Source organism: Schistocerca nitens, chromosome 3 (genome assembly GCF_023898315.1).
Source record: "Schistocerca nitens isolate TAMUIC-IGC-003100 chromosome 3, iqSchNite1.1, whole genome shotgun sequence".
Taxonomy (NCBI): domain Eukaryota; kingdom Metazoa; phylum Arthropoda; class Insecta; order Orthoptera; family Acrididae; genus Schistocerca; species Schistocerca nitens.
Window position 1 is genome coordinate 496,551,439 of NC_064616.1, and position 25,288 is coordinate 496,576,726.

Below are 25,288 nucleotides of genomic sequence, written 5' to 3' on the forward strand. Positions count from 1 at the left end.
ATGACCTCAGATGTTAAGTTCCATATTGCTCAGAGCCATTAGAACCATTTGAACTTGGCATTGCCCGGGTATATATTTATTCCAATCTTTCATTAGTTCATCTCCTGCTGCCCCACTTTGTGTCCATTTTCTCCACCCCCCCCTCCCCCACCCATCAATCCACTTTTCGCCATCCCCTGTCCATCTGATACTGCCCTCTGTCTATCCACTCATCCCCTCTATCTCTGTCCATCTGCCCATACTCCTTCCTCTGTCCATCTCCTCCTCTTCCCTTTCTCTGTCCATTTCCCCCTCTTCCCTTTCTCTGTCCATTTCCCCCTCCCTGTCTCGATCTACCTCCTCCTCCCCCGTTTAATCACCCTCAGCCCAATATGAAGTTGCTGGTTCTTACTTCTGCATTATTTCTTTCTAGGTAGTAAGTGATACGTGTAGTAAATTTGGTTGAAATCGATCGAGGGGCCTAGGAGGAGCTTTTTACTCATAGCTTTGACCACGTACGCACATTTCACATACACTGGTGTCCAAAATTAAAGCAACAAACTGCTGTTTCTCCATCCTGTGTCTAATACATGATATGATCATACAAACTGTCAGCAGATGTCCACACAATCGTGTTCTGCACGGAAGGTGGCATTCCGGTCAACGGACAACCACGCCAGCGATAACATCAGGGCACCTATCAAATTGGGTGATGTTTACCGGGTAGTCCCACATCCACAATCGCTGTTTACACAGTCACAGACGGTACAGTATGGCACAGACAAGACGCCTACCAAGCTCTCTGCGCTGGAGGGCCACAGTCAAAATGGAGGCAGGAAAGACGCAAACAGATGTGGCCTGGTGGCTTAATGTGAACCGTTGTTTTTCTCGAATTTTGCGACAGTTTATAGAGACCGAAACTGTATCTCTAAGACCAGTAGAGGGCCAACCATGTGTGACATCTGGAAGAGTGGACCGTTATTTGGCTGCAAGGACATGGCGGCACACCCTTAGCACTGCGCAGAAACTGGCATCTGACCTCGCAGCATCAACTGGACGTGTTGTATCGAGGCAAACGGTGTACGGAGGGCTTCGGTAGGGTGAGCTTTATTTTCAGAAACCTGATGTCCGTGTACCTCTGACGCGTTTTCACGAAAGGAAACGTCTAGACTGGAGCCGTCGTTATGCTCATGCCGCCAGGACGGTCGAATAGTGTGCCAGTGTTCTTTTCACACATGAATCCCGAGGTGGTCGGGAGAGAGATTCTCGACGGATTCTCATCTGGAGGGAACGTGGAACACCATTCTCGGACCCAGGCATTGTGGAAAGAGGCTGGTATCGAGGAGGATCCCTAATGCTGTGGACAGGGATTTTGCTGACCACTCGAATTGTACAGATGAATAGGCAAGGTTTAACTGCTGTCAGGTATCGTATCGAGATCTTGGGACCTCATGTACGGTTGTTGCGAGGTGCTGTGGGCCCAGACTTCGTAGTGATGGACAATAATGCTCGATCTAATAGAGCACGGGTGGTTGATACTTTCTTGAAAATAGAATATATTACATGCATGCTGTGGTCTGCTCTCTCTGCCGATTTGAATCGCTTTGAGCATGTCTGGGATGCTCTAGGGACAAGGGATGAATCACGTCAGCATCCGCCAGCCACTCTCCAAGACTGAGAGCAGCTATGCAGGAATAATGGGCCTTATTGCCTCAACGTGTAACAGATGGCATCACTGACTGCATGCCCTGCCTTTGTAATGCCTGTATTGCTGCCAGAAGTGGTTACACCCTATACTGAGCACATTAACCAGTTGTCGGAATCTGTGCGGAAATCCGTTAAACTGGAAAAGACGAAGAATATTTTTGTCTACCGTTATGCATGTTGCAGTTTTTGCGTTCTGTATTCTTTATATTGTTTCTACTTTACTGCCATCTTTTTATACTGTTTTTTGGTAAAATAAACGCAACCTATCAAAATATCCATTTGTTACTTTAATTTTGGACACCAATGTATATGTCATTTATATTCAACATATTTCACACATGTTTGTACACGTATTTCACCTTTGTCTGTAAGTCACCCTGCAGCTTCTTTTTCACGTGACTCAATGTTCATGACGGCATGTCTCCAGACCTGTGTGTCTTACAATGATATAATTTTGCAGGTACATGCAGTGGTATAGGTGGATACTGTACACAAAAGTATGCTCTTATTCTCATATACTGGAACAATATAATCTGGTAATTTCCGCTACTTTTTCACCCCCACCCCGAACCCCACCTCTGCCCCTTTGACAGGTGAGTGGTTCTTACCACCACAGCCATTCTTTCCAGAGAGTAAGTCGTATGTGTACCAAGTTAGGTTGAAAGTGGTCTGGTGGCTTAGGAGCAGATGTAGAACACGCGAAAAACTTCCCAGATAGTGGGGTAAATAGTGTGTTTATAAATACTGCGTATGAAAAACACGCTTATTTTTGCAGAAAACACAAATATCAAGTATCTCCTCGTAATGTTGCAGAAACTATGAAATTTCAGCAGCCGACCACAGTTTTAGATATTATTCAGAAAATCGAAACACATGGAAATCGAACGGACAGCAGCAGCATTTATTCTGCGAGAACTGGGACAGAATGCTGGTGTTGCGAAATTCGCTTGCCAGTGTTAGTGGCGCTACTAAGTACAACTGACACACTTTAAAGCTGATTTCACACTTGCCCAGCAGTCGTCTAAACGTCACCGTGCGCACGCCATGTGTTTCATTATTTTGTTGGTTTTCGGTGCGTGCCCATACAGCCATCTCGACACACAGACCCTGAGAGGAGAAAATCTCCGACCCGGCAGGGCATCGACCCCGGGCCGTTAGCAATCCTCAGCGCTGACCACGCAGCTACACAGGCAGATCCGCACGTCATGTCGCCGCTGTGTTTTCATATTTGTCGTGTTGCTGTTGTGAATGGCATGCCAATCAATTTTCTTCCTTCTCAGTCTCTCAGCACAGCCCCAATGAAATGGAACAGGAACAAGTGATAGCTTGCGTTTTAGTTTATCGTCGCTTAAAAACTAGAAAAAAGAAAATACAGTGGATTCATCCAATTAATTTAAAAAGGAATGAACTCCGGCGCCTCACGCCATGTTTTAAGAGCTCCGTAATAAGTCTGAGAAGCTTTTTCAGTACGTTCGAGTGAGTGTATCAACATTTGATAAACTATACGGACAACTGTAGAATTCGTTACGGCTCAAGAACACGTTTATCAGGAGATCTATTCAGCGTATACAAATGTTGGGTGGGGAGGGGGAAAGGGGAGGGGGAAAGGAGCTATTCCAGCATACAGCAGGGTCTCAATAATTTGTACTTGGCACGTCATAATTCTGTGGGTAACTGCTGCACAAAGAGAAAGATAAAGAAACATATTACTCAAAAGTTTAAAGAGCAACGGGTTCATTTATTTACATTTCATATTGAGCAACAAATGGCGGAAACAACTGTCCCCATAGTCAATACCACAATATTAATTTGTATGTCCTCTGTAAGCCCATGCAACATACTTGTATGTTTCAGTATGTTCGTTTCTACTAACGTTACGTATATCACACTTTCTTTCTTCGCTTTAGATGACGGCTGTATTCTGTTTTATCATGTTTACTGCATGCTACCCTCCTGTTACGACATTGCTTCCTACACGTCATTGACTCTGATGATACATTGCTTGTTCTCCTGCTGTGTATGCAGTTAACTCGCACCCTATGTCCATTTTACACTTCTTTCCACTTACAATTTATATCATCTTTGTCATATTTATCTCGCTTCCAATAAAAAATGTAACCGTTTTATTTTACACGAGAATATGTCTGGCCATGATTATATAAATCAGCATGATCCATTTATGAGTTATATGAACACCATAATTTGACAGTGATCTGTGTTTCGCTATTTGTAAGTTGTTGATGCTCTCGCATACATTATTACATATATAATTTCTACAATTATCAACCTCTGTAATAACACTTTTATCAATTTCTTTCTCAAAGTAATTTTTAATAGTATATTATTCTCTGTTCTAGTCCTAAAGCGAAATACTGTTGTCGTTTCGGATGCTTCCTCTGACACTATTATCACAGTAATTACGTTATAATTGTCAACATCCAAATTTCTACAATTAAATTGATTACACTCGGAATTTACTTCGTCATCCTTATCGTAAACCGAGCGAGGTGGCTCAGTGGTTAGCACACTGGACTCGCATTCGGGAGGACGACGGTTCAATCCCGCGTCCGGCCATCCTGATTTAAGTTTTCCGTGATTTCCCTGTTGGATGCACGCTCGACAGATGTTGGAATATCTCTAATGGTCTTAGACACTCCAGCCCACTTTATCTTCTCTAACACTGATCTAGTTATTTTCCTTGCAGAGTTTCTCTGGAATGCACGCATTCATGACAGTGTATCCACCACTAATTAACTCATGATCTACATGGTGTCCTAGGAAGAATGTTCAGTATATAGGGATATGAGACGAACATCATTCGTAGCAAAAAGTGTATTAAGGCCTCCAAAATGCGTACCTGAAGAGCTATCAGCACTTACTCATCTTCGCTATTATGAAGACGCATCTCTTCTACTGAACAAGTGCTTGCATCTCTTAACATATGCATTTGAGAGCCCTTGATTGCTGGACGTTTATTCTTGTTGTGATCCATACTACCACCTTTCAAAAGATAAAAAACAAAGAGCTTGCAGTAGAAGAGAGAGCTTCACAGTATCGAAGATGAAGTAGTGCTCGTAACTCTTAACACGCACACGTTATAGCCCATGTTTGCTATACTTTTTTTGCTTCGAATGATCGTTCCTGTCGTATCACTGAATATTAACCATTCCTCATGAGACACCCTGTACACGTAACTAGCATCCTGTTTTAATCAGCAAGCTACATCAAAAATTTAAGTTTCTGTTGTATTTGACACATTTATTTCGATAAGATATTAAGAAATTGAACGTCTACCTGGCAACAAAACTGTCATTGAAAGCTAGCCTTAAATGATAGATGCTACATAAACTGGAATTAGTTATAAATTTGCAGTGGGTATCTAAGGGGATGCAGGAGCTACAGCTGAGTTTAAAATTTAAACTGTAAACAAGGTTTGGAGGACATCATTATGAGAGATAGTAATTACATTAGCGTATGTAGTACTTTTCACAAAAAGAAAAGTAAAGATGATAGTGAACATACGTTGATGGCTGGTCCACCAGATTTTGCTGACTTGAATGCGATGAAAACTGATCTATTGCTAAGTCTTATAGTGTTATGTTCTCTCCCCCATCACGTTTATTAATCACTCTGATGCCCACAGCAATAGCAACACTATGAAGACGCCAGGCAACAAACGTCAAATCGGCATATATGTACTACGTACGTGGATATAGATGATATATATATTGCAGTGCAGTGAAACCAAATAGGTAGAAGTAACGCCTTCTGCATTCTGTAAATAAGGAAACATTACACAGCAGGTTTCTCATAATAAATAGCTTTTGAATTATGTTGTTTTTTGTGAGAAGATTGTATTAGGCTTTGTGTAATAAATGGAAATGTGTACCAACACGTGTCAGAATTAGACAGCGGCAAGATCGTGGCTTACCGAGACTGCAGTTTGTCGCCCCTTTATGGTGTTGCTCTTGTTGATCGGGATCCCACAATTGTGGCCACACTCAACCCCATGCTGGATAGCGGCCCCATGCGTTCGATTGCGCAGGATCGTATAGCCGCAATACGTACCTTGAGTAAGAAAATGGGCTTGGTTGCAGGAAGGTAGGTACCCACACATCTGAAACATCACAACAGTCACCAATGTTGCAGCTTCCCTTCACAAGGCAGCAGAGAGAGAGAGACGCACTGACAGAAGCTGTCCAGTGACAACACAGAGCAGCGGATTGGCGCAACAGTGTATCAGGCGAGTACTGGCTCTGCGTCCAGCATCACAATAGACATATCCATGAGTGGGGCCTCGTTGTTGCAATACGAGGCCAAGCATCCGATTTGAAGGTGTGAATGGCACAACTGGATATACAACATGGTTACCTTTGGCTCGCATTGCCAGTAATTTAGACAGCAGCCATAAACTTCTGACATGGTAAGGCTGTAGGCAGTAACCTATCTTCAAGGTGTCTGTGATGTTATCTTTCAACAAGACAACGCAAGACCATATGTTACCCGTGCTGTCTGGCTTACTACGTACTGAGAGTATTCTGCTGTTGACTTGGCGACCAAGATCTTCAAATCTTTAATCCACTCAAAACATCTGGTCATTGGTTTCTGAGGATCTGGCATGCACCAGTCACTAGCCACTATGACTGAAGTGCACTGTCGTAGAGTTGAAGCAGCATGTGATTACATACCTGTATCTGCAGTGCTAGCTCAGTTTGACACAATGTCCCACCAGGCTAGAGCCATTCTTGGTACTGGAAGGGGAAGTTCTTTTTACTAATTTTCGCACAGTGTGTAACTCCAACGCTGTGGCCGAGCGCTTCTAGGCGCTTCAGGCTGGAACCGCGCGACTGCTATGGGCGCAGGTTCGAATCCTGCCTCGGGCATGGATGTGTGTGATGTCCATAGGTTAGTTAGGTTTAAGTAGTTCTAAGTTCTAGGGGACTGAAGACCCCAGATGTCAAGTCCCATAGTGCTCAGAGCCATTTGAACATACAGTTTGTCCCTTCTAATAGGACCAAGTTGTTCGTTGAGTTTAACATCATCTACCAACTGAGTAATTCATATGTTCACGTTCAATCAATGAGATAATGGACATATGTTTGAGATTTAATTCAGAACATGGTCTCACAGTGTGGTTTTCGGGAACTGTGTGCTACCATTCTTGTCGGCATATTGGTCCTGATTATTTCTTTCATCATTAAGATTCGAATTGGCTACCTCCGGCTCAGCTCACTAGCGTGTTTGCGACGTCGGCTCCTACGGATGTATCTTTTTACTGAAACTAGAATTTTATAATGGCGTAGAAGAAAGACATTACGAAATTACGGTAAGCGTAAGAGACACATTCCGCATGAAATTCGTTGTTTAAAACGTGATATCTTCCACAGGGAATTAAGTTGCGTTTGCTTTCGTTACTAAATGGCTGCGATACCTCTGTGCGTAGCGGGAAACGATCGTAAAGCGGAAGTGTTGGGCCGCCACTAAAAGAGTGCTTGATGAAGAAGACGTAACTGTCACATATGTTTTGTGTATTTGTTCGCTGAGGTTTCTGCTTAATTCCAGACTGTGACGTCAACTGCCATAGAAAGTGTGAGAAGCTGATGCCGCACCTGTGTGGAGTGAACCAGAAGCTCATCGTAGAAGCCCTCACGTCGGTGAAGAGAGGTACTAATGCGTGACTCTTAGCAAATAAACAATGGTAGTTGGCGAATTTCTAAACACCCATCTCTTCACGAAACGGAGACAATGAGAAATTGGGTTCCATTAGGGCCATCCCATGCATTTATAAGTCCCTTTTCAAATATTCCCTTTCGTCAGTCCACGTGTTTCATTTCCAACTCTTCGTGATCTGACCGAAAACAATCAAGTTCTAAGACAATTTGCCGTATAGAGAACTGAATATAAAGAAGAAAGTCCTCATACAAAACATGAGAGAAAGGTAAATTTGCAAGCAGAAAACTTCGAAAATAACTCTCCCCATACCGAAGGTGAAGCACGGATGCCTGATTCTTTCGATTGTGAGGGGGGCGGGTTTGAAGAGGAGTCGTACCGTCTCTTCCCCCTCTCCCCCCATCCCCTCCCCGCCCCCTCGCCACAAATATAGCTCACCACCACATCCACATATAACTAGCTACAGAAGCCCAGGATTTTAATAATGATAAAAATAAATTTTATAAAATGTTTTGATATAATAATGACAATTAGTGCCTGCGGCGTCCAACCCAGGTTCCACGGACCACGTATTTTAGCGTCTAAATACGCGACGTGATGCTGGTTCGTTTTAAAGTACTTCATAGAAGCTACACTGAAGAGCCAAAGAGACCGGTACACCTGCCTAATATCGTGTTGGACTACCGCGATCACGCAGAAGTGCCGCAACGCGACGTGGCATGAAGCTCGACTAATGACTGAAGTAGTGCTGGAGGCAATTGATACCATGAATCCTGCAAGGCTGTCCATAAATCCTTAAGAGTACGAGATCGTGGATGTCTCTTCCGAATAGCACGTTGCAAGGCATCCCAGATATGCTCAATAATGTTCATTTTGGGGGAGGTGGATGACGGTTTAAATCCTCGTCCAGTCATCCAGTTTTTGGTTTTTCCGTGATTCACCAAAATCATTGGCTCCTTTGAAAGGACACGACAGATTTCTCCCCCAAGTCCGAGCCTGTGTTCCGCCTTAATGACCTCGTCGTCGTCAGAACGGTACATTCTAATATTCCTTCCTTCCTAAAACTGCTTCACTTTCCACTGAGTTTCGTACGAACTAAATAAAATGCATTTGTGGCGCAGGGCGAATTTTCATTTCGAATTTTATGTATCGGTGGTGAACTCAGTAGTCTAATTTCTTTATCATCACTCGCTCCTGACAACACTGACACTCTGGGAGTTATCTGATAACTGAATATTTCTGGAAAAAACATCTGTTTATAGTATACAATCCTATCTAATGACAGTCTACAAATTCATTGCATTGTGTGGTTCATTATATGAGTAAATTCTCATGCGGTGTGATTTTCGCTAAACAACCTTATTCTATATCGTTATACTCTTAATGTGGCTTCGTTTTCTGGTGGTTTCGTTTCGCTGGCTGAACACATTTTCAGCTTCACTGCCACATAGTCTGAGGAAGTGTTGGGTACTTCTGGTCAACAACATGCTGTCAACTAGCCTAAGAACTTACGTGCAATTTTGAAATGTGATTCATCGGTTAATATTTGTGACATTTCAATGAACCATGGATTAATACATGATTGATACAGTTCTTTGCTTGGTATGTGATTTATTGTAATGCAGTCTACAGATCTGTGTTTCGATCCGCAGTGCCATCGGTGGCCAGTGAGCGCGACGGCAGCTCCCCTCTGGCCAACAACCCCGCACTGTCGCTGGAGGATGGGCCGAAGCCACCTGCGACGTCCATACCACGCTTTCGGAAATACGCGGCTGAGGACTTCCAGTTCCTCAAAGTTTTGGGCAAAGGCAGCTTTGGCAAGGTAAGACTTATTGTGTTTCAAATCCTCCTGAAGGTCCACACACAGGCATACCAAGCCACAAAGTGCTATATGAAAGACTCGCAGCCTGTAGCACAGTCGTTCAGTTATGTGTCGTATACACACTGAACTGCTACGTTACTGCATCTCATCGTCTTTTATGGACAAATTCATCGTGAGCTTCACGAATAACTGAAATTCTCCGAATGTATAATAAAATACTACATTTCAAAAAATTGGGCACATTATCAGGAATTATCCTTGTGGGTGTAACTTCCATACAGTTGTCTCCAAGAATCAAGACCAAAGTTTCACTACTTTCCATTTTTGACACTACTTTCTCCAAGTACGCTCTTACAAGTTTGCACATGTCATTAATAGAGAAATGCGATCTCAGTTAAATGTTTTGGCTAACAAATAAGAGTGAGCAATTTTGACATTAAAAACTGTGGCACATATTCAAAGAGAGACACATGTTAGGTTATTCCATAGATAATCTTTTGCTAACCATTTGTTTTTGTTGTTTGGCGTTTACAATGATACATACTTGTAAAATCAGAGTAGTTTCTTTTTCCATGGTGGATTCAAAACCCCTCTTACAGTCATTGTTCCAGGTGGCATCATTTGCATTCACATCTGTATAGAATTTAGATGATGCAATGAAAAAGAAAATTTAAATAGGACCGTAAAATAGCAACGGATAAAATGTCTGACTACAACTTACCAGCAGGACACAAAATTCCAAATATTCCGACAGATATGCTTAAAAGTAGAGAAAATATACTCAACTTTTGGAACTAGTTCGTAGCTTCCTATGGAAGGAAAATTGATATTTTTGGATGGTTGGAAAGGACAGGCACGTCACGCAGATCCCAGCTGGAGAGTGACCTACTTGTTTCTAGCAAGATTGATGGTACGGATGGAGGGGAAGGCGTTAGAGATAGAATTCAAAGACACTACATTGGTAAACATTGCGCTAGATTCAGTCCAGAGATGCCATCAGAGGGTGAGAAATAAAGATGGATTAAAAAGGAAGAAAATGGATTATCAGTGCAACTAAAAACTAAGAGAAATGCAGAAAAGGAGGGGAGTATAAGGAAAACACGAGAGAGAGAAACGGTGGTAGAGGGCAGGTTGAGGAAGATAAAAAGTTATAAAATTACAGGATTAAATAATTGAATAAAGAGTGAAATTCTTCCACTGTGGGGAGAAAAGGGGATGTTTTTAACAGACGTTAAATCCGGAAGTGTGGCAGGTGCAAGACGAGGATACGTTGGAGAGCAATTTTCCAGCTGAGGATTTCAGGGACTGGGATCCAAATGGCCTGTGTTTTGTAGCGGGCACTCGGGTTCCTTGAGTCACACTGTAACGCATGTTAGTAACTGAGGACTGGATGTCCCACAGAGGGAGAATTCTTATGTGAAAGCTCACACTATCAACCAAGTTACTGGTGGTAACTCCTAAAAACGCTGATAAACAACATGTAGAGGAAGGCAACAGCGTACTATCTCCAACAGTACCGTGCCTATTAAAGCACTGTGGTATTCAAAACAGTCGTCGGCGTGATGGCTACTTTTAAGCAACATGTGTGGTTTGTCTTGTTACTCTGCCCTTGGTGTTGTGGGAATTACCGATGGTTTGGCAGTAGGAGAGCAATAGAAGACAACAGTGGGTGGTGTGGGAAGCATATCAGATATAGATTATCTCGTTCCGTCTTTGACCTGAGAAAATCGTAGCCTTGGTGAAATAGTATACTGAGACGCTACAGTTCTGGGTGGTACTGGAAGAAAGTGGCAGGATGATTCTGAGTTTTTAGGAAATGGGAGCTGTATTCATCGAAGGGTTCCAGGAGGAGGCTGACCAGACGCTATTGTGGAAAAGATCAATGGTCCTTCTAGACTGAAGTTGAAACAGTGCTAACTAATGTGCTATCTTTGAGCTCCTACTCTCCCTGCTGCTATCATCTTCATCTACGTTCCCCCTTGACCTCGCCACAAGTTGGTCCTTCTCAACCTTGCGTTTGAGTGACTTTCCCTCCATTCCCACCTTTCTCACTCAATATTTCTTTCTTTTCTGAGGAAGAAAGATATAAGTTCCGAAAGCCGCATATAGTTTTTTTCTACTTGTAAGCGTGTCTCTTGACAGTTATTTGGAATTCGCCTCTTGAAAGTAAGTAGTTGCATCCTTCCTGTCTTTTAAAAAATTCTTGATGTTAGCCATTAGATAATTATTTCTGTGTGATTCAGAATCATTTGTTCATTAATTATCATTAAAACACAGTGCTGTAATAGTATGTACAGGATGCTGAGTGAGGGGGGTGAGCATCGAAGGGAGACAGTGAAATAAAAGAACTAGTTAAATTAGGATATTTTCTCAATGACAGAATAGAGAAAGGACTCGAGTTGGGGGCAGAGGTACATGTTGACTGCTAGTCTAGGAGCTTGGTCAAAGAAATGTAGAGAATATGAAATGGGAGAGGTGGTGGTTCACGTTCATATGGATAGTGGCTGGTCCTGTGAACACAGCCACTCTGGCTGAAGTCTGGAGTATAAGAAAGCTTCTGCTCGGCCTCAAAGTTGGAAACCAAGAGAGCGAAGCAACAGCACTTTTCCCTCTAACACTTTCCAGCGACCACACATGTGACTCATCTCTCACGTTCCCATTGGTTAAAATGGTGTCGTAGGTATGTCAGTCTGTTCAGCAGAGATGCCAAAAAGTGGCGTGATGTTGAAATCAGCATCTTATACTGGACTGAACTACCTCTTTCCTGAAAGGAAGGCTGGGATGGCATGTAAGCATTGGTGAAATTATACTGAGAGAGTGTTTTCAGGACTCCACAGGAGATTTTTAAACCAATTCCCTAAAATATCCCCAACTGACTGGTCACTCTGTACATCCCCCCTGTTCCGTAAGTAGTGGTGGCTTAGTGTGTTCACAAAAGAGCGCCAGAGATACCTTTGGCAGACGCGTTGGCCAGGTAGGGGACCTACAGAGGAAGCCTCTGTTACAATTGATTTTCTGTAGTGTTATTAAGAGAAAATTGCATCTGGTTATATTGTCAACCTCTGTCAAAGAATTGTTAAATCAAACATTTAAAAAATGGACTAATCTTTACTGTGTTTATGAATAGTAACAGTGTAGCATCTGGTGGATGTTCACACTGGAAATAACCGCTAACTGTAAGTAACTTCAAAGTTACTGATAAACACAAACTCGAAATTCGCTGATACTTGTATTACCATATACAAAATTTATACATCATTTCCAATAATACAGTTCTTGTTATACGGAGAACCCAAACGCACTTGTGTGCTTCATGTACTATCACATGTAACTTCTAGGAAGGCGTGAAATTTAAAATTTTCCCGGCGAACTAAATATTCAAAAAGATTTCGGGCTTGCAGCCGGTCGTCGTTAGCTTCCATCCACGATATTTCGACTGGACAACTGCCAGCCATCCTCAGGTGAGCCATCGAAGACTGACGAAGACGCCCTCCGTTCCGTAATACACTCCTGGAAATGGAAAAAAGAACACATTGACACCGGTGTGTCAAACCCACCATACTTGCTCCGGACACTGCAAGAGGGCTGTACAAGCAATGATCACACGCACGGCACAGCGGACACACCAGGAACCGCGGTGTTGGCCGTCGAATGGCGCTAGCTGTGCAGCATTTGTGCACCGCCGCCGTCAGTGTCAGCCAGTTTGCCGTGGCATACGGAGCTCCATCGCAGTCTTTAACACTGGTAGCATGCCGCGACAGCGTGGGCGTGAACCGTATGTGCAGTTGACGAACTTTGAGCGAGGGCGTATAGTGGGCATGCGGGAGGCCGGATGGACGTACCGCCGAATTGCTCAACACGTGGGGCGTGAGGTCTCCACAGTACATCGATGTTGTCGCCAGTGGTCGGCGGAAGGTGCACGTGCCCGTCGACCTGGGACCGGACCGCAGCGACGCACGGATGCACGCCAAGACCGTAGGATCCTACGCAGTGCCGTAGGGGACCGCACCGCCACTTCCCAGCAAATTAGGGACACTGTTGCTCCTGGGGTATCGGCGAGGACCATTCGCAACCGTCTCCATGAAGCTGGGCTACGGTCCCGCACACCGTTAGGCCGTCTTCCGCTCACGCCCCAACATCGTGCAGCCCGCCTCCAGTGGTGTCGCGACAGGCGTGAATGGAGGGACGAATGGAGACGTGTCGTCTTCAGCGATGAGAGTCGCTTCTGCCTTGGTGCCAATGATGGTCGTATGCGTGTTTGGCGCCGTGCAGGTGAGCGCCACAATCAGGACTGCATATGACCGAGGCACACAGGGCCAACACCCGGCATCATGGTGTGGGGAGCGATCTCCTACACTGGCCGTACACCACTGGTGATCGTCGAGGGGACACTGAATAGTGCACGGTACATCCAAACCGTCATCGAACCCATCGTTCTACCATTCCTAGACCGGCAAGGGAACTTGCTGTTCCAACAGGACAATGCACGTCCGCATGTATCCCGTGCCACCCAACGTGCTCTAGAAGGTGTAAGTCAACTACCCTGGCCAGCAAGATCTCCAGATCTGTCCCCCATTGAGCATGTTTGGGACTGGATGAAGCGTCGTCTCACGCGGTCTGCACGTCCAGCACGAACGCTGGTCCAACTGAGGCGCCAGGTGGAAATGGCATGGCAAGCCGTTCCACAGGACTACATCCAGCATCTCTACGATCGTCTCCATGGGAGAATAGCAGCCTGCATTGCTGCGAAAGGTGGATATACACTGTACTAGTGCCGACATTGTGCATGCTCTGTTGCCTGTGTCTATGTGCCTGTGGTTCTGTCAGTGTGATCATGTGATGTATCTGACCCCAGGAATGTGTCAATAAAGTTTCCCCTTCCTGGGACAATGAATTCACGGTGTTCTTATTTCAAATTCCGGGAGTGTATATAGCGTGCAGCGAGTATTCCGCGCATGCGTCAAAATCATATGGACAGACGAACCACACCGCCCCCCAGCAGCGCCCTCGCTGGTGGAACTGCAGAACTCAGCTGTCTTCGGCGTTGTCAATTGCCTCGGCTATCGGAGGTTGGTTGGTTGTTTTGGGGAAGGAGACCAGACAGCGAGGTCATCGGTCTCATCGGGTTAGAGAAGGACGGGGAAGGAAGTCGGTCGTGCCCTTTGAAAGGAACCATCCCGGCATTTGCCTGGAGCGATTTAGGGAAATCACGGAAAACCTAAATCAGGATGGCCGGACGCGAGATTGAACCGTCGTCCTCCCGAATGCGAGTCCCGTGTCTAACCACTGCGCCACCTCGCTCGGTGGCTATCGGAGGACTCTGACGTCTTCGTCTGGAGCAGATCTTAGAGATGACGGGGTTCCACGCATTATCTAGATGGTAGCCATTGTCACGGTTCATAAGATTGTCTGTCATGCGAATTTCCACTGATTCTTTTATGACGGAGTCCCAAAAGGATGTTGCTGTGGCCAAAATTGTTGTCTTGTCATACTCCATTGAGTGAGTGTCCAGTGGAAATGCAATGCTCAGCAATTGCAGACTTGCTAGGTTGCAAAAGGCGAGTACAGCGTTGATTCAAGTGCTCTCTCCTCAAAAACCTCCATAAAAAGGTTGGCCACCAAGGGAGACAAGGGGCTACCCATGGCGACGCCGTCAATCTGTTCAAAATATTCTTGGCTGAACATAAAATATGTTGAGGAGAGAGCGTGGGGGCTCTCCGCCTAAGTACTTCTGATCTTTCAGTTAGTTTTGACGTGGTGTCCCTTTTTACAAAGGTACCTCTTGCAGACTCCTAGGCACTGATTGGCAATACGTTTCAGGTGTGAATCACTGCTTTGTTTCGCCACGCTCTCTCCTCAACATATTTTATGTTCAACCAAGAATATTTTGAACAGATTGACGGCGTCACCATGGGTAGCTACTTGTCTCCCTTGGTGGCCACCCTTTTTATGGAGGATTTTGAGGAGAAAGCACTTGTATCAGCAGCCCTCAAACCAACTGTTTTTTGGAGGTACGTGGGTGACACTTTCGTAGTGTTGCCTCATGGAGAAGAAAAATTAATGGGAGTTTTTAGGTCACCTCAACTCCATTCATGAGAACATTTCAGTTTTCCATGGAATTCGAGAAAAATGGTTGCCTCCCGTTCTTGGATGTGCTAGTTAGACGGAAAAGTGATGGCTCTCTGGAGCATTCGGTTTATCGAAAGTCCACACATAATGATTTGTATTTAAATTCGTCCAGCTGCCATCACCCATCGCAAACAATGAGTGTACTTAAAATACTTGTACACAGAGCTCATGTAGTGTCAGATGCAGATAGTTTGCCTGAAGAGCTTGCCTATCTGAAGAGGGTTTTCAAAGAGAATGGATATTCTACCCGGCAAATTAGCAAGGCACTTGCAATTAAGCCAAAGAAACAGAGAGTGGAGAAAGAAGAGAGCACGCCTACAAAGTCTTAGGCGTTTCTTCCCTTTGTTGGCAACATTTCTTCCAAAATTGCAAGAATCCTCCACGGTTTCGAAGTGAAAGTAATTTTCCGTTTACCATCGAAGATTTCCGACCTTCTGGGATCAGTTAAAGACGATCTAGTATTGCGGAAGGCGGGAATTTATAAAATACCTTGTCAGAGTGGCATGTCATATATAGGACAAACATTGCGAACAGTAGAAGAACGTTGCACTGAACATCAACGCTGTACTCGCCTTTTGCAACCTAGCAAGTCTGCAATTGCTGAGAATTGCATTTCCACTGGACACTCAATGGAGTATGACAAGACAATAATTTTGGCCACAGAAAACAATCAATGGAAATTCGCATGACAGACAATCTTATCAACCGTGACAACGGCTACCAGCTAGATAATGCGTGGAACCCCGTCATCTCTAAGATCTGGTCCAGACGAAGACGTCAGAGTCCTCCGAGAGACGCGGCAATTGACAACGCCGAAGACAGCTGAGTTCTGCAGTTCCACCAGCGAGGGCGCTGCTGGGGGGGGGGGGGGGGGGGGGGGCGGTGTGGTTCGTCTGTCCATATGATTTTGACGCATGCGCGGAATACTCGCTGCACGCTATATATTACGGAACGGAGGGCGTCTTCGTCAGTCTTCGATGGCTAACCTGAGGATGGCTGGAAGTTGTCCAGTCGAAATATCGTGGATGGAAGCTAACGACGACCGGCTGCAAGCCCAAAATCTTTTTGAATATCTAGGAAGGTATATAAAATGGACCAATCATTTTATACCTGACAACTTACAATTACCCAAATTAGAGAAACAAAACAAGTAAGCCGGCCGAAGTGGCCGCGCGGTTCTGGCGCTGCAGTCTGGAACCGCGAAACCGCTCCGGTCGCAGGTTCGAATCCTGCCTCGGGCATGGATGTGTGTGATGTCCTTAGGTTAGTTAGGTTTAACTAGTTCTAAGTTCTAGGGGACTAATGACCTCAGCAGTTGAGTCCCATAGTGCTCAGAGCCATTTGAACCATTTGAACCAAAACAAGTAAACTTTACTCCCCGCACAGATTCTAAAGTATAAAATTAGTAGGGGGTAAAAATAGATACTGGCCATGTATAAAAGAAAAACTCACTCCCAACGGCAGAAAGCAAGAATAGACTCAGTAGCATAGTATAGGGTAAGAAGTAGACAGAAGTGGACTCAAAATAGCCAGGTAGTGCCCAAGGGCATTGCCTCTCGAAATCGGCAGAACAGACAGTGGGTAACCTCACTGCCTTGGGAGTGTAAGAAACTGTGCTACTGGAAACTTGTCAGAACTAGGCCTTATCTCCCATGGGCAGGAGTACAAAAACATCTAATACAAGTACTTAACAGTCCTTACAACTTATTCACGGATTACCCAATTGCTAAGGGGTAAGCACAAAAATTTATCCTAACTCACACCAGCTACACTTTCGAAAATAAAGTTGTTGTTATTGTGGTCTTCAGTCCAGAGACTGGTTTGATGCAGCTCCCCATGCTACTCTCTCCTGTGCAAGCTTCTTCATCTCCAACAACTGCCCCGTACATCCTTCTGAATCTGTTTAGTGTATTCATCATGAAGTAGTGTCTTATAACGCATCACATATTCCCAGTGTGTTCATGGAGCTGAGACTTCACCTGAAGGTGGGGGTTAAAATTCAAAGAACTATTTTAAGAGAGAACTGTATTGTATCTCGCTTCGGTACATTCCAATGTAAAAGAATAATCGCATCTAGTGTAAACACTAGTAAGAAAATGTTTTGATCCATGGACATCCAGTGATCCTGATCAATTAAGCGCTAGTAATCCACTTGTCAAAAATAAATTGTTTGTTTTCAGCATAAGATCCATTTAAATAACAAAAAATGGTTCAAATGGCTCTGAGCACTATGGGACTTAACATCTATGGTCATCAGTCCCCTAGAACTTAGAACTACTTAAACCTAACTAACATAAGGACATCACAAACATCCATGCCCGAGGCAGGATTCGAACCTGCGACCGTAGCAGTCACGCGGCTCCGGACTGAGCGCCTAGAACCGCTTGACCACCACGGCCGGCATTTAAATAACACAATCGTTGTATAAGAAAATGGTTGGTTGGCTGATTTGGGGGAGGGGAGCAACGAGCGAAGCCATCGGTTCCATCGGATTAGGGAAAGATGGGGAAGGCTGTCGGCTGTGCCGTTTCAAAGGAATCATCCCAGAAATTGCCTCAAGTGATTTAGGGAAATTATGGAAAACCTAAATCAGGATGGCCGGACGCGGGATTGAACCGTCGTCTTCCCGAATGCGATTCCGGTGTGCTAACCGCTGCGCCACCTCGCTCGCTGTAAGAAAATGGTTGAACACATCTAATATACAGGGTGTTTCAAAAATGACCGGTGTATTTGAAACGGCAATAAAAACTAAACGAGCAGCGATAGAAATACACCGTTTGTTGCAATATGCTTGGGACAACAGTACGTTTTCAGGAAGACAAACTTTCGAAATTACAGTAGTTACAATTTTCAACAACAGATGGTGCTGCAAGTGATGTGAAAGATATAGAAGACAACGCAGTCTGTGGGTGCGCCATTCTGTACGTCGTCTTTCTGCTGTAAGCGTGTGCTGTTCACAACGTGCAAGTGTGCTGTAGACAACATGGTTTATTCCTTAGAACAGAGGATTTTTCTGGTGTTGGAATTCCACCGCCTAGAACACAGTATTGTTGCAACAAGACGAAGTTTTCAACGGAGGTTTAATGTAACCAAAGGACCGAAAAGCGATACAATAAAGGATCTGTTTGAAAAATTTCAACGGACTGGGAACGTGACGGATGAACGTGCTGGAAAGGTAGGGCGACCGCGTACGGCAACCACAGAGGGCAACGCGCAGCTAGTGCAGCAGGTGATCCAACAGCGGCCTCGGGTTTCCGTTCGCCGTGTTGCAGCTGCGGTCCAAATGACGCCAACGTCCACGTATCGTCTCATGCGCCAGAGTTTACACCTCTATCCATACAAAATTCAAACACGGCAACCCCTCAGCGCCGCTACCATTGCTGCACGAGAGACATTCGCTAACGATATAGTGCACAGGATTGATGACGGCGATATGCATGTGGGCAGCATTTGGTTTACTGACGAAGCTTATTTTTACCTGGACGGCTTCGTCAGTAAACAGAACTGGCGCATATGGGGAACCGAAAAGCCCCATGTTGCAGTCCCATCGTCCCTGCATCCTCAAAAAGTACTGGTCTGGGCCGCCATTTCTTCCAAAGGAATCATTGGCCCATTTTTCAGATCCGAAACGATTACTGCATCACGCTATCTGGACATTCTTCGTGAATTTGTGGCGGTACAAACTGCCTTAGACGACACTACGAACACCTCGTGGTTTATGCAAGATGGTGCCCGGCCACATCGCACGGCCGACGTCTTTAATTTCCTGAATGAATATTTCGATGATCGTGTGATTGCTTTGGGCTATCCGAAACATACAGGAGGCGGCGTGGATTGGCCTCCCTATTCGCCAGACATGAACCCCTGTGACTTCGTTCTGTGGGGACACTTGAAAGACCAGGTGTACCGCCAGAATCCAGAAACAATTGAACAGCTGAAGCAGTACATCTCATCTGCATGTGAAGCCATTCCGCCAGACACGTTGTCAAAGGTTTCGGGTAATTTCATTCAGAGACTACACCATATTATTGCTACGCATGGTGGATATGTGGAAAATATCGTACTATAGAGTTTCTCAGACCGCAGCGCCATCTGTTGTTGAAAATTGTAAGTACTGTAATTTCGAAAGTTTGTCTGCCTGAAAATGTACTGTTGTCCCACGCATATTGCAACAAACGGTGTATTTCTATCGCTGCTCGTTTAGTTTTTATTGCCGTTTCAAATATACCGGTCATTTTTGAAACACCCTGTAACAGCTTTCTACACGTAATTCAATTTTAATTTAAGCTACTCATCAGTCTGTAGAAAACACCTTTCAAGAGGGTAGGTAGCAGAATTAAAGAGTTAACTAAAGAAAACTTGGGATTTATTCTCAGTGACAGAACACAAAGAGAGGTTGCTCTGGGGACGGAGGTAGAGTTCGACGGTCAGTCTAGGAGTTTGGTCGAAGAATTCAATGGAACAGAAAACTGTTGAGGTGGTGGTTCACAGTCGTGTGGCTGGTGGCTGGTCCTGCTGAAAAGATCTAGAGCCTCAAAATTATGGATGTAGAAATGAGGTAACAAAATCTGGACCGCCAGCAGGCTTTAGCGTACATTACCCTCCTTTTCTAGAAGAAGAATGAAAGGACATCTTAAGCAGCACCCAGAATTATCTTAAGACAGAACTGTACTGTAACTTGCAGGAGTACATTCCAGTGTAACAGAGTAATCACAGCTGGTGTAAACAATAGAGACTATGTTTTGATCCATATACATCTAATGATGCTGATGAATTAAGCTCTATTAAGCCGTCTGCCCTGGCTGAAGCTTGTAGTATAAGAGAACTTCTGCTCATCCTCAAATCTGCAAACCCAGAGAGCGAAGCAGCTGTGCCCTGCCCTACCAAGAGCCTCCAGCGGCCACGTACATGACTCGCCTCCCACGTTGTTTGTTGGTTGAAACGGTGGTGTGAATACACCAGTCTGTTCAGCAAAGAGTCTGGAAAGTGGCGTGATGTTAAATTCAGCAACTGCATTCTACTGCTTCTGCCGTGAATGGCAGGCTGTGTTGGCACGTAGGCATTGATAATCTTATGCTGGGAGATAATCTGAAAGATTTAGCTGAAATTCTGGAATAAAAATTCTTAAACCAATTCCCTGAAATGTCACCAACCATCTAGTCACTTTGTTCAGGTACTTGAATTACAAGTATCCTTTTCAAATCCCACAGGTACTTGAACTACAAGTGTCCTATTCAAATCCCAGTGATGTTAAGAATTTTCCTTACTGTTATTTTGTTGGTCAATGTACAGTTCATAATCATTCCCTAATGTAGCAATATCAACGTCTCCACACTGCCATATGGAATTTTGAGATAATTTACTGTATAGTGCATGCTGTAGCTAATTTTGATAGTAGTGTTGTTATAGACGTTTAGCAGGTAATATTGACCACGTTCTCATATTTCCTTAGTCAGTCTCAGATGACTTGGTACATACCTGGTACATCAGACTAACTGTGATATTTAGATACGGCCCAGCCACTTTGGGTTAGTCGAGTGGTTTAAGGCGCTGCAGTCTTGGACTGTGCGGCTGGTCCCAGCGGAGGCTCGAGTCCTCCCTCGGGCATGGGTGTGTGTGATTGTCCTTAGGATAATTTAGGTTGAGTAGTGTCTAAGCTTAGGGACTGATGACCTTAGCAGTTAAGTCCTATAAGATGTTACACACACACACACACACACACACACACACACACACACACACACACACACACACACACACACAGATATGGCCCATGCTTCTACACTGTGAAGTCACATTAATGTGATCCTCTTTTTAACAGCCTGAATAACCACCTTTTCCTGTGTGGACTGCTGCGAGACGTGCAGGCAGAGAACTAGTGAGGTTCTGGAAGGTACCGACAGGTATGTGGAGCCAGGTCGACTCCAGTGCCGTGGCCAGACGTGCTACGTTTCTCGGTTGAGGATACATGGCACGAACAACCCGATCTTGGTGGTCACACTTTTTCTCAATTGGGTTTTAATCCGTGGAGTTTGGTGGGCAAGGAAGTGTGGTAGACACATCCTGGTGCTCTTTGAGCCATGCCCATGCACTGCGACCGGTGTGACACATAGCACTCTCCTGCTGGTAGATGCCATCATGCTAGGGAAAAACAAACTGTGTGTGGATGTGGACATGGACATGGTCCCCGAGGGTAGATGCATATTTGTGTTGATACATGCTGCCCTCGAGAATGACGATGTCACCCAGCGATATCACGAAAACATTCCCCGGACCATAACGCTCCCTTTTCTGGCTTGGACCCTTCCGACGATCCAACGGCCATCTAACTGATACAGCATAAAATGTGATTCATCTGAAAAGGCCACATTTGGCTACTTAGTGGACGTCCAGTTGTTGTATTGGCGTTCAAATTCCAGCCTTCGTCGCTAGTGGACAGCAGTCAGCAGGGGTGCGTGGACCAGGTGCCTGCTGCGGCGGCCAGCACGCAGCAACGTCCGCTGGATGGTCGTTGAGGAGACACGGTTGGTAGCGCCTTTGCTCATCTGGGCGGTCAGTTGCTCAACAGTTGAACGTCTACCGCCCGTACACATCTCTGCAGCCGTTGTTCACCCCTGTGATCTGCGGCCCATGGTGCACCACAGTTGCCTCAGCGGCGGTTTCGGATAGTGCCATTGTGCCAAGCATGGTATACTTTAACCATGGCAGCAGGCGAACAGTTTGCAAACTTAGCCATTTCCGAAATACTTCCACCCTTGGCCCGTAAACCAATGATCATCCCCATTTGAACGTCAGATAAATTGCTCCGTTTCCGCATTGTAACAACGACTGCACAGTTTTCTACGTCCGCCGGCCGAAGTGGCCGTGCGGTTCTAGGCGCTGCAGTCTGGAAGCGCGAGACCGCTACGGTCGCAGGTTCGAATCCTGCCTCGGGCATGGATGTGTGTGATGTCCTTAGGTTAGTTAGGTTTAATTAGTTCTAAGTTCTAGGCGACTGATGACCTCAGAAGTTAAGTCGCATAGTGCTCAGAGCCATTTGAACCAATTTGAGCTTAAATCACAAATCTGTTCACAAAGGAGTCAATTTTCATTTTGAGAAATACTGACATATGTTTCTGTGTCATTAGGTACTTCTCTGCAGTTGTCAGATCATGCTTTACTATCTACAGTGAAGTTTTGCTCATAAGGATGCTGAAATCCAATTTGGAGAGTTGAAAAGTGAATACACTTCTCTTAGAATATGTGTGAAATGTTGGTTTGAAATTATATCACCAAGCTAGTGCGATATGTAACTGACAGGAAAAGAACCAATTTTTTCTGTTATAACAGCGTTACCACCTTCTCCAAAATCAAAACTGAGGACGAAAAACAAAAAGCCAAAACGATCAGGTCTGAAACTTGGTCCTGTCTGATACATCAGTTGGTGGTCGTACTATCGATCGTATGTACGTAGATATATGCCTTATGGAACCGGCGGGTCCCTCAAGTAACACTTTCCCCTCCGCTTCAAACTTCCCACTAAGGAGAAACTACAATGGCAAATACAGAACAATCTCATCGCTAATATGGCTCTCCTCCTAAAGTGGGACATCAATGGTTTCAGGACACACGTGGAAGAACTATAACTTTTAGCACTCTCTCTCTCTCTCTCTCTCTCTCTCTCTCTCTCTCTCTCTCTCTCTCTCTCTCTCTCACTCACACACACACACACACACACACACACACACACACACACACACACACACACACACACAGAGAGAGAGAGAGAGAGAGAGAGAGAGGCGCGCAAATGTTCACTATGTGCTTTGGGTCTCCGAAGCAACTTGCCGCAAGGGTAAGAACAATCCAAACCCTCCTAGTCATCGCATGCCTGTCTGCCGAACAAGGGGCAGAGCATGCACATTAAAAGCTAACCGTTGTCTTTTAACTTTAATTAGGTGCCCAGTAGAAATTTGAATTAACTCTAAACTAGCTCAGGGCATATTTTCAAGCATGACCCTGTGATAATGCTATCTGACTCGAAAGATTTTAATGACAAACTGTTAAACTATCGATAACGCAACAAAGGTTTCACAGATGTGTTTCTGAAGGAAAATGATCGATTAGTCTTCTATTCTGCATGGCTAGTGAATATTTCGTATAATGAACCTAATCTTTCATGGAGCTAAAAAGATTACATAAAATAAAGCATCAGTTAAGCACTAGTGAAAAAGGTGAGTAACCCAAGGGCATGTAGCCATCTCATCCAGGTAAACGTATCAGCATGGAGAATCTGCAGTCCAGCGTCCATACAATGCCAAAACTTAAAACAGAGCTCTTCCGGCAGACCATGTTTACTATATAACTAAAATTCGCACTGGCTCTCTGGTTGGCTCTCACAGGACAAAGTAACTGAGCTCTTTGAGGCTTTCCAACTGCAGAAACACGGAGACAATGTGCATGCAAGCTAGGCAGTGCAGCCTGCCAGAAATGCTCTACTTTGGCAGAAAACCGAAGACCGGCATGCAGCGTGCTGCTGCACTTTTGAAACAAGTTGGCGTAGATAGCCGACATGCTTCAACTTTAGCACTGCGACAGGGTCATTCACTGCTACAGATCTCAGTATGCTGTCAGGCTTCACACATCCCGCTCAGTGGGAATTCGTCGATGGCTTGCGCTCAAGTGATAACTTCCCGATCTTTCTATCTGCAGAAAGCCACCACTATGGGTGCTAAGTAAGGCAAACCGGACGTTTTGTAGTCAACTTACTTTGTTTGAACACCGTGATCGCGTCCAGGAATGGGCCCATCTAATTATCAAAATGGTCCACCACGACACCAAAGCATCCATTCCCTTTATGGTACGACAAATTCTGATAGAATCAGGGCCAGCGGGCGGCACAGCATCAACTCAAGTAATGGCCAACTGCGTAGGACCTCACAGCCTTTCGGGTGGCGAGGGCGAAATATCACCGAATTATTAGAGAGAGCAAGAAGAGATCGTGGCAGCAGTTCCAGACCACCATTAACCGTTTGTCAAATTTGTCATATGGGAGACAATCAGGAGGATTTCTGGGAGAGGTTGAAGGTGCCCAATGTCTAATGTAATGCAGAACTGAAGTCTTCAGACCAACGGGGGAGACATTGCCCAGACAGTGGCGGGGTATTTAGCAGGAGGTACCACTGCTACCAGTCAGGGTCTAGCTTTCCAACCCTACGGAGTGGTCGCTGATAAGGGCAGCTAGGATTTCAATTCCACCAAAGGTGAATTGTACACTTGTCCCGTTCCAAGTAAGAGCTGGGTCCTTCGTTGTCTACGGCTTATGACACTGCTCTTGGTAACCGCAGGGTCCAACAAAGCGCGTTACATCACCTCGCAGAAAGAAGCAAGGAAACACTCCTCCCCTTTTTAACTTCGTTTGGGAATCAGGAAGCTTTCCATACTCCTAGTGAGAAGCAATCTTAATTTTACGTTTAAACCTGCGAATGAACGTACACCTCTAGTGGTTATCAAAATGTTACCCCAATTAGCGACTTAGGAAAGACCTTGGAATGGACGGCCGATCACCGCCTTGTCTGGATCTTAAAATTCAAACGGCTCCCTACTCGCTTCCAGTGTGGGTTCCGGAAGCATAATAATCTGGTCCTCATGGAAGCAGCAATAAAACATGCTTTCCTGCACAAGCATCACTTATAGGCATGCGGGGGCGTGCTGAAAAGTAATGCCTCCCAACTTTTTATTCTGTTCTCAACATCGTTTGACGTATTACATGTCGTGCATATTACTGGGTCGACTTTCCCGCTTCGCTGACTCAAGTTGTAAAGTTGCAACCCTCTGCCGCTAGAGGGCTCCGAACTGCAACGTGTAACATGGCAGTGTGTAGTAGTAGTAGTAGTAGTAGTAGTAGTAGTATTAGTAGTAGTAGTAGCTCTATTCATCCATAGATCTCCTTTTACAAGGATATAGGACATGTCAAACTATTTACAAGTTTAGACCAATTTA

At 44.9% G+C, this 25,288-nt stretch overlaps 1 protein-coding gene across 1 annotated transcript in view; it reads left to right on the forward strand.

Moving 5' to 3' along the window:
• Positions 1 to 25,288, forward strand: part of LOC126248424 (microtubule-associated protein futsch-like) — a 203,548-nt gene that overhangs the window by 79,693 nt on the left and 98,567 nt on the right. Inside the window, exon 2 of the mRNA XM_049949392.1 lies at positions 9,009 to 9,178. Coding sequence (XP_049805349.1) covers positions 9,009 to 9,178 — 170 coding nt within the window. The remainder of the gene's footprint in view (positions 1 to 9,008; positions 9,179 to 25,288) is intronic.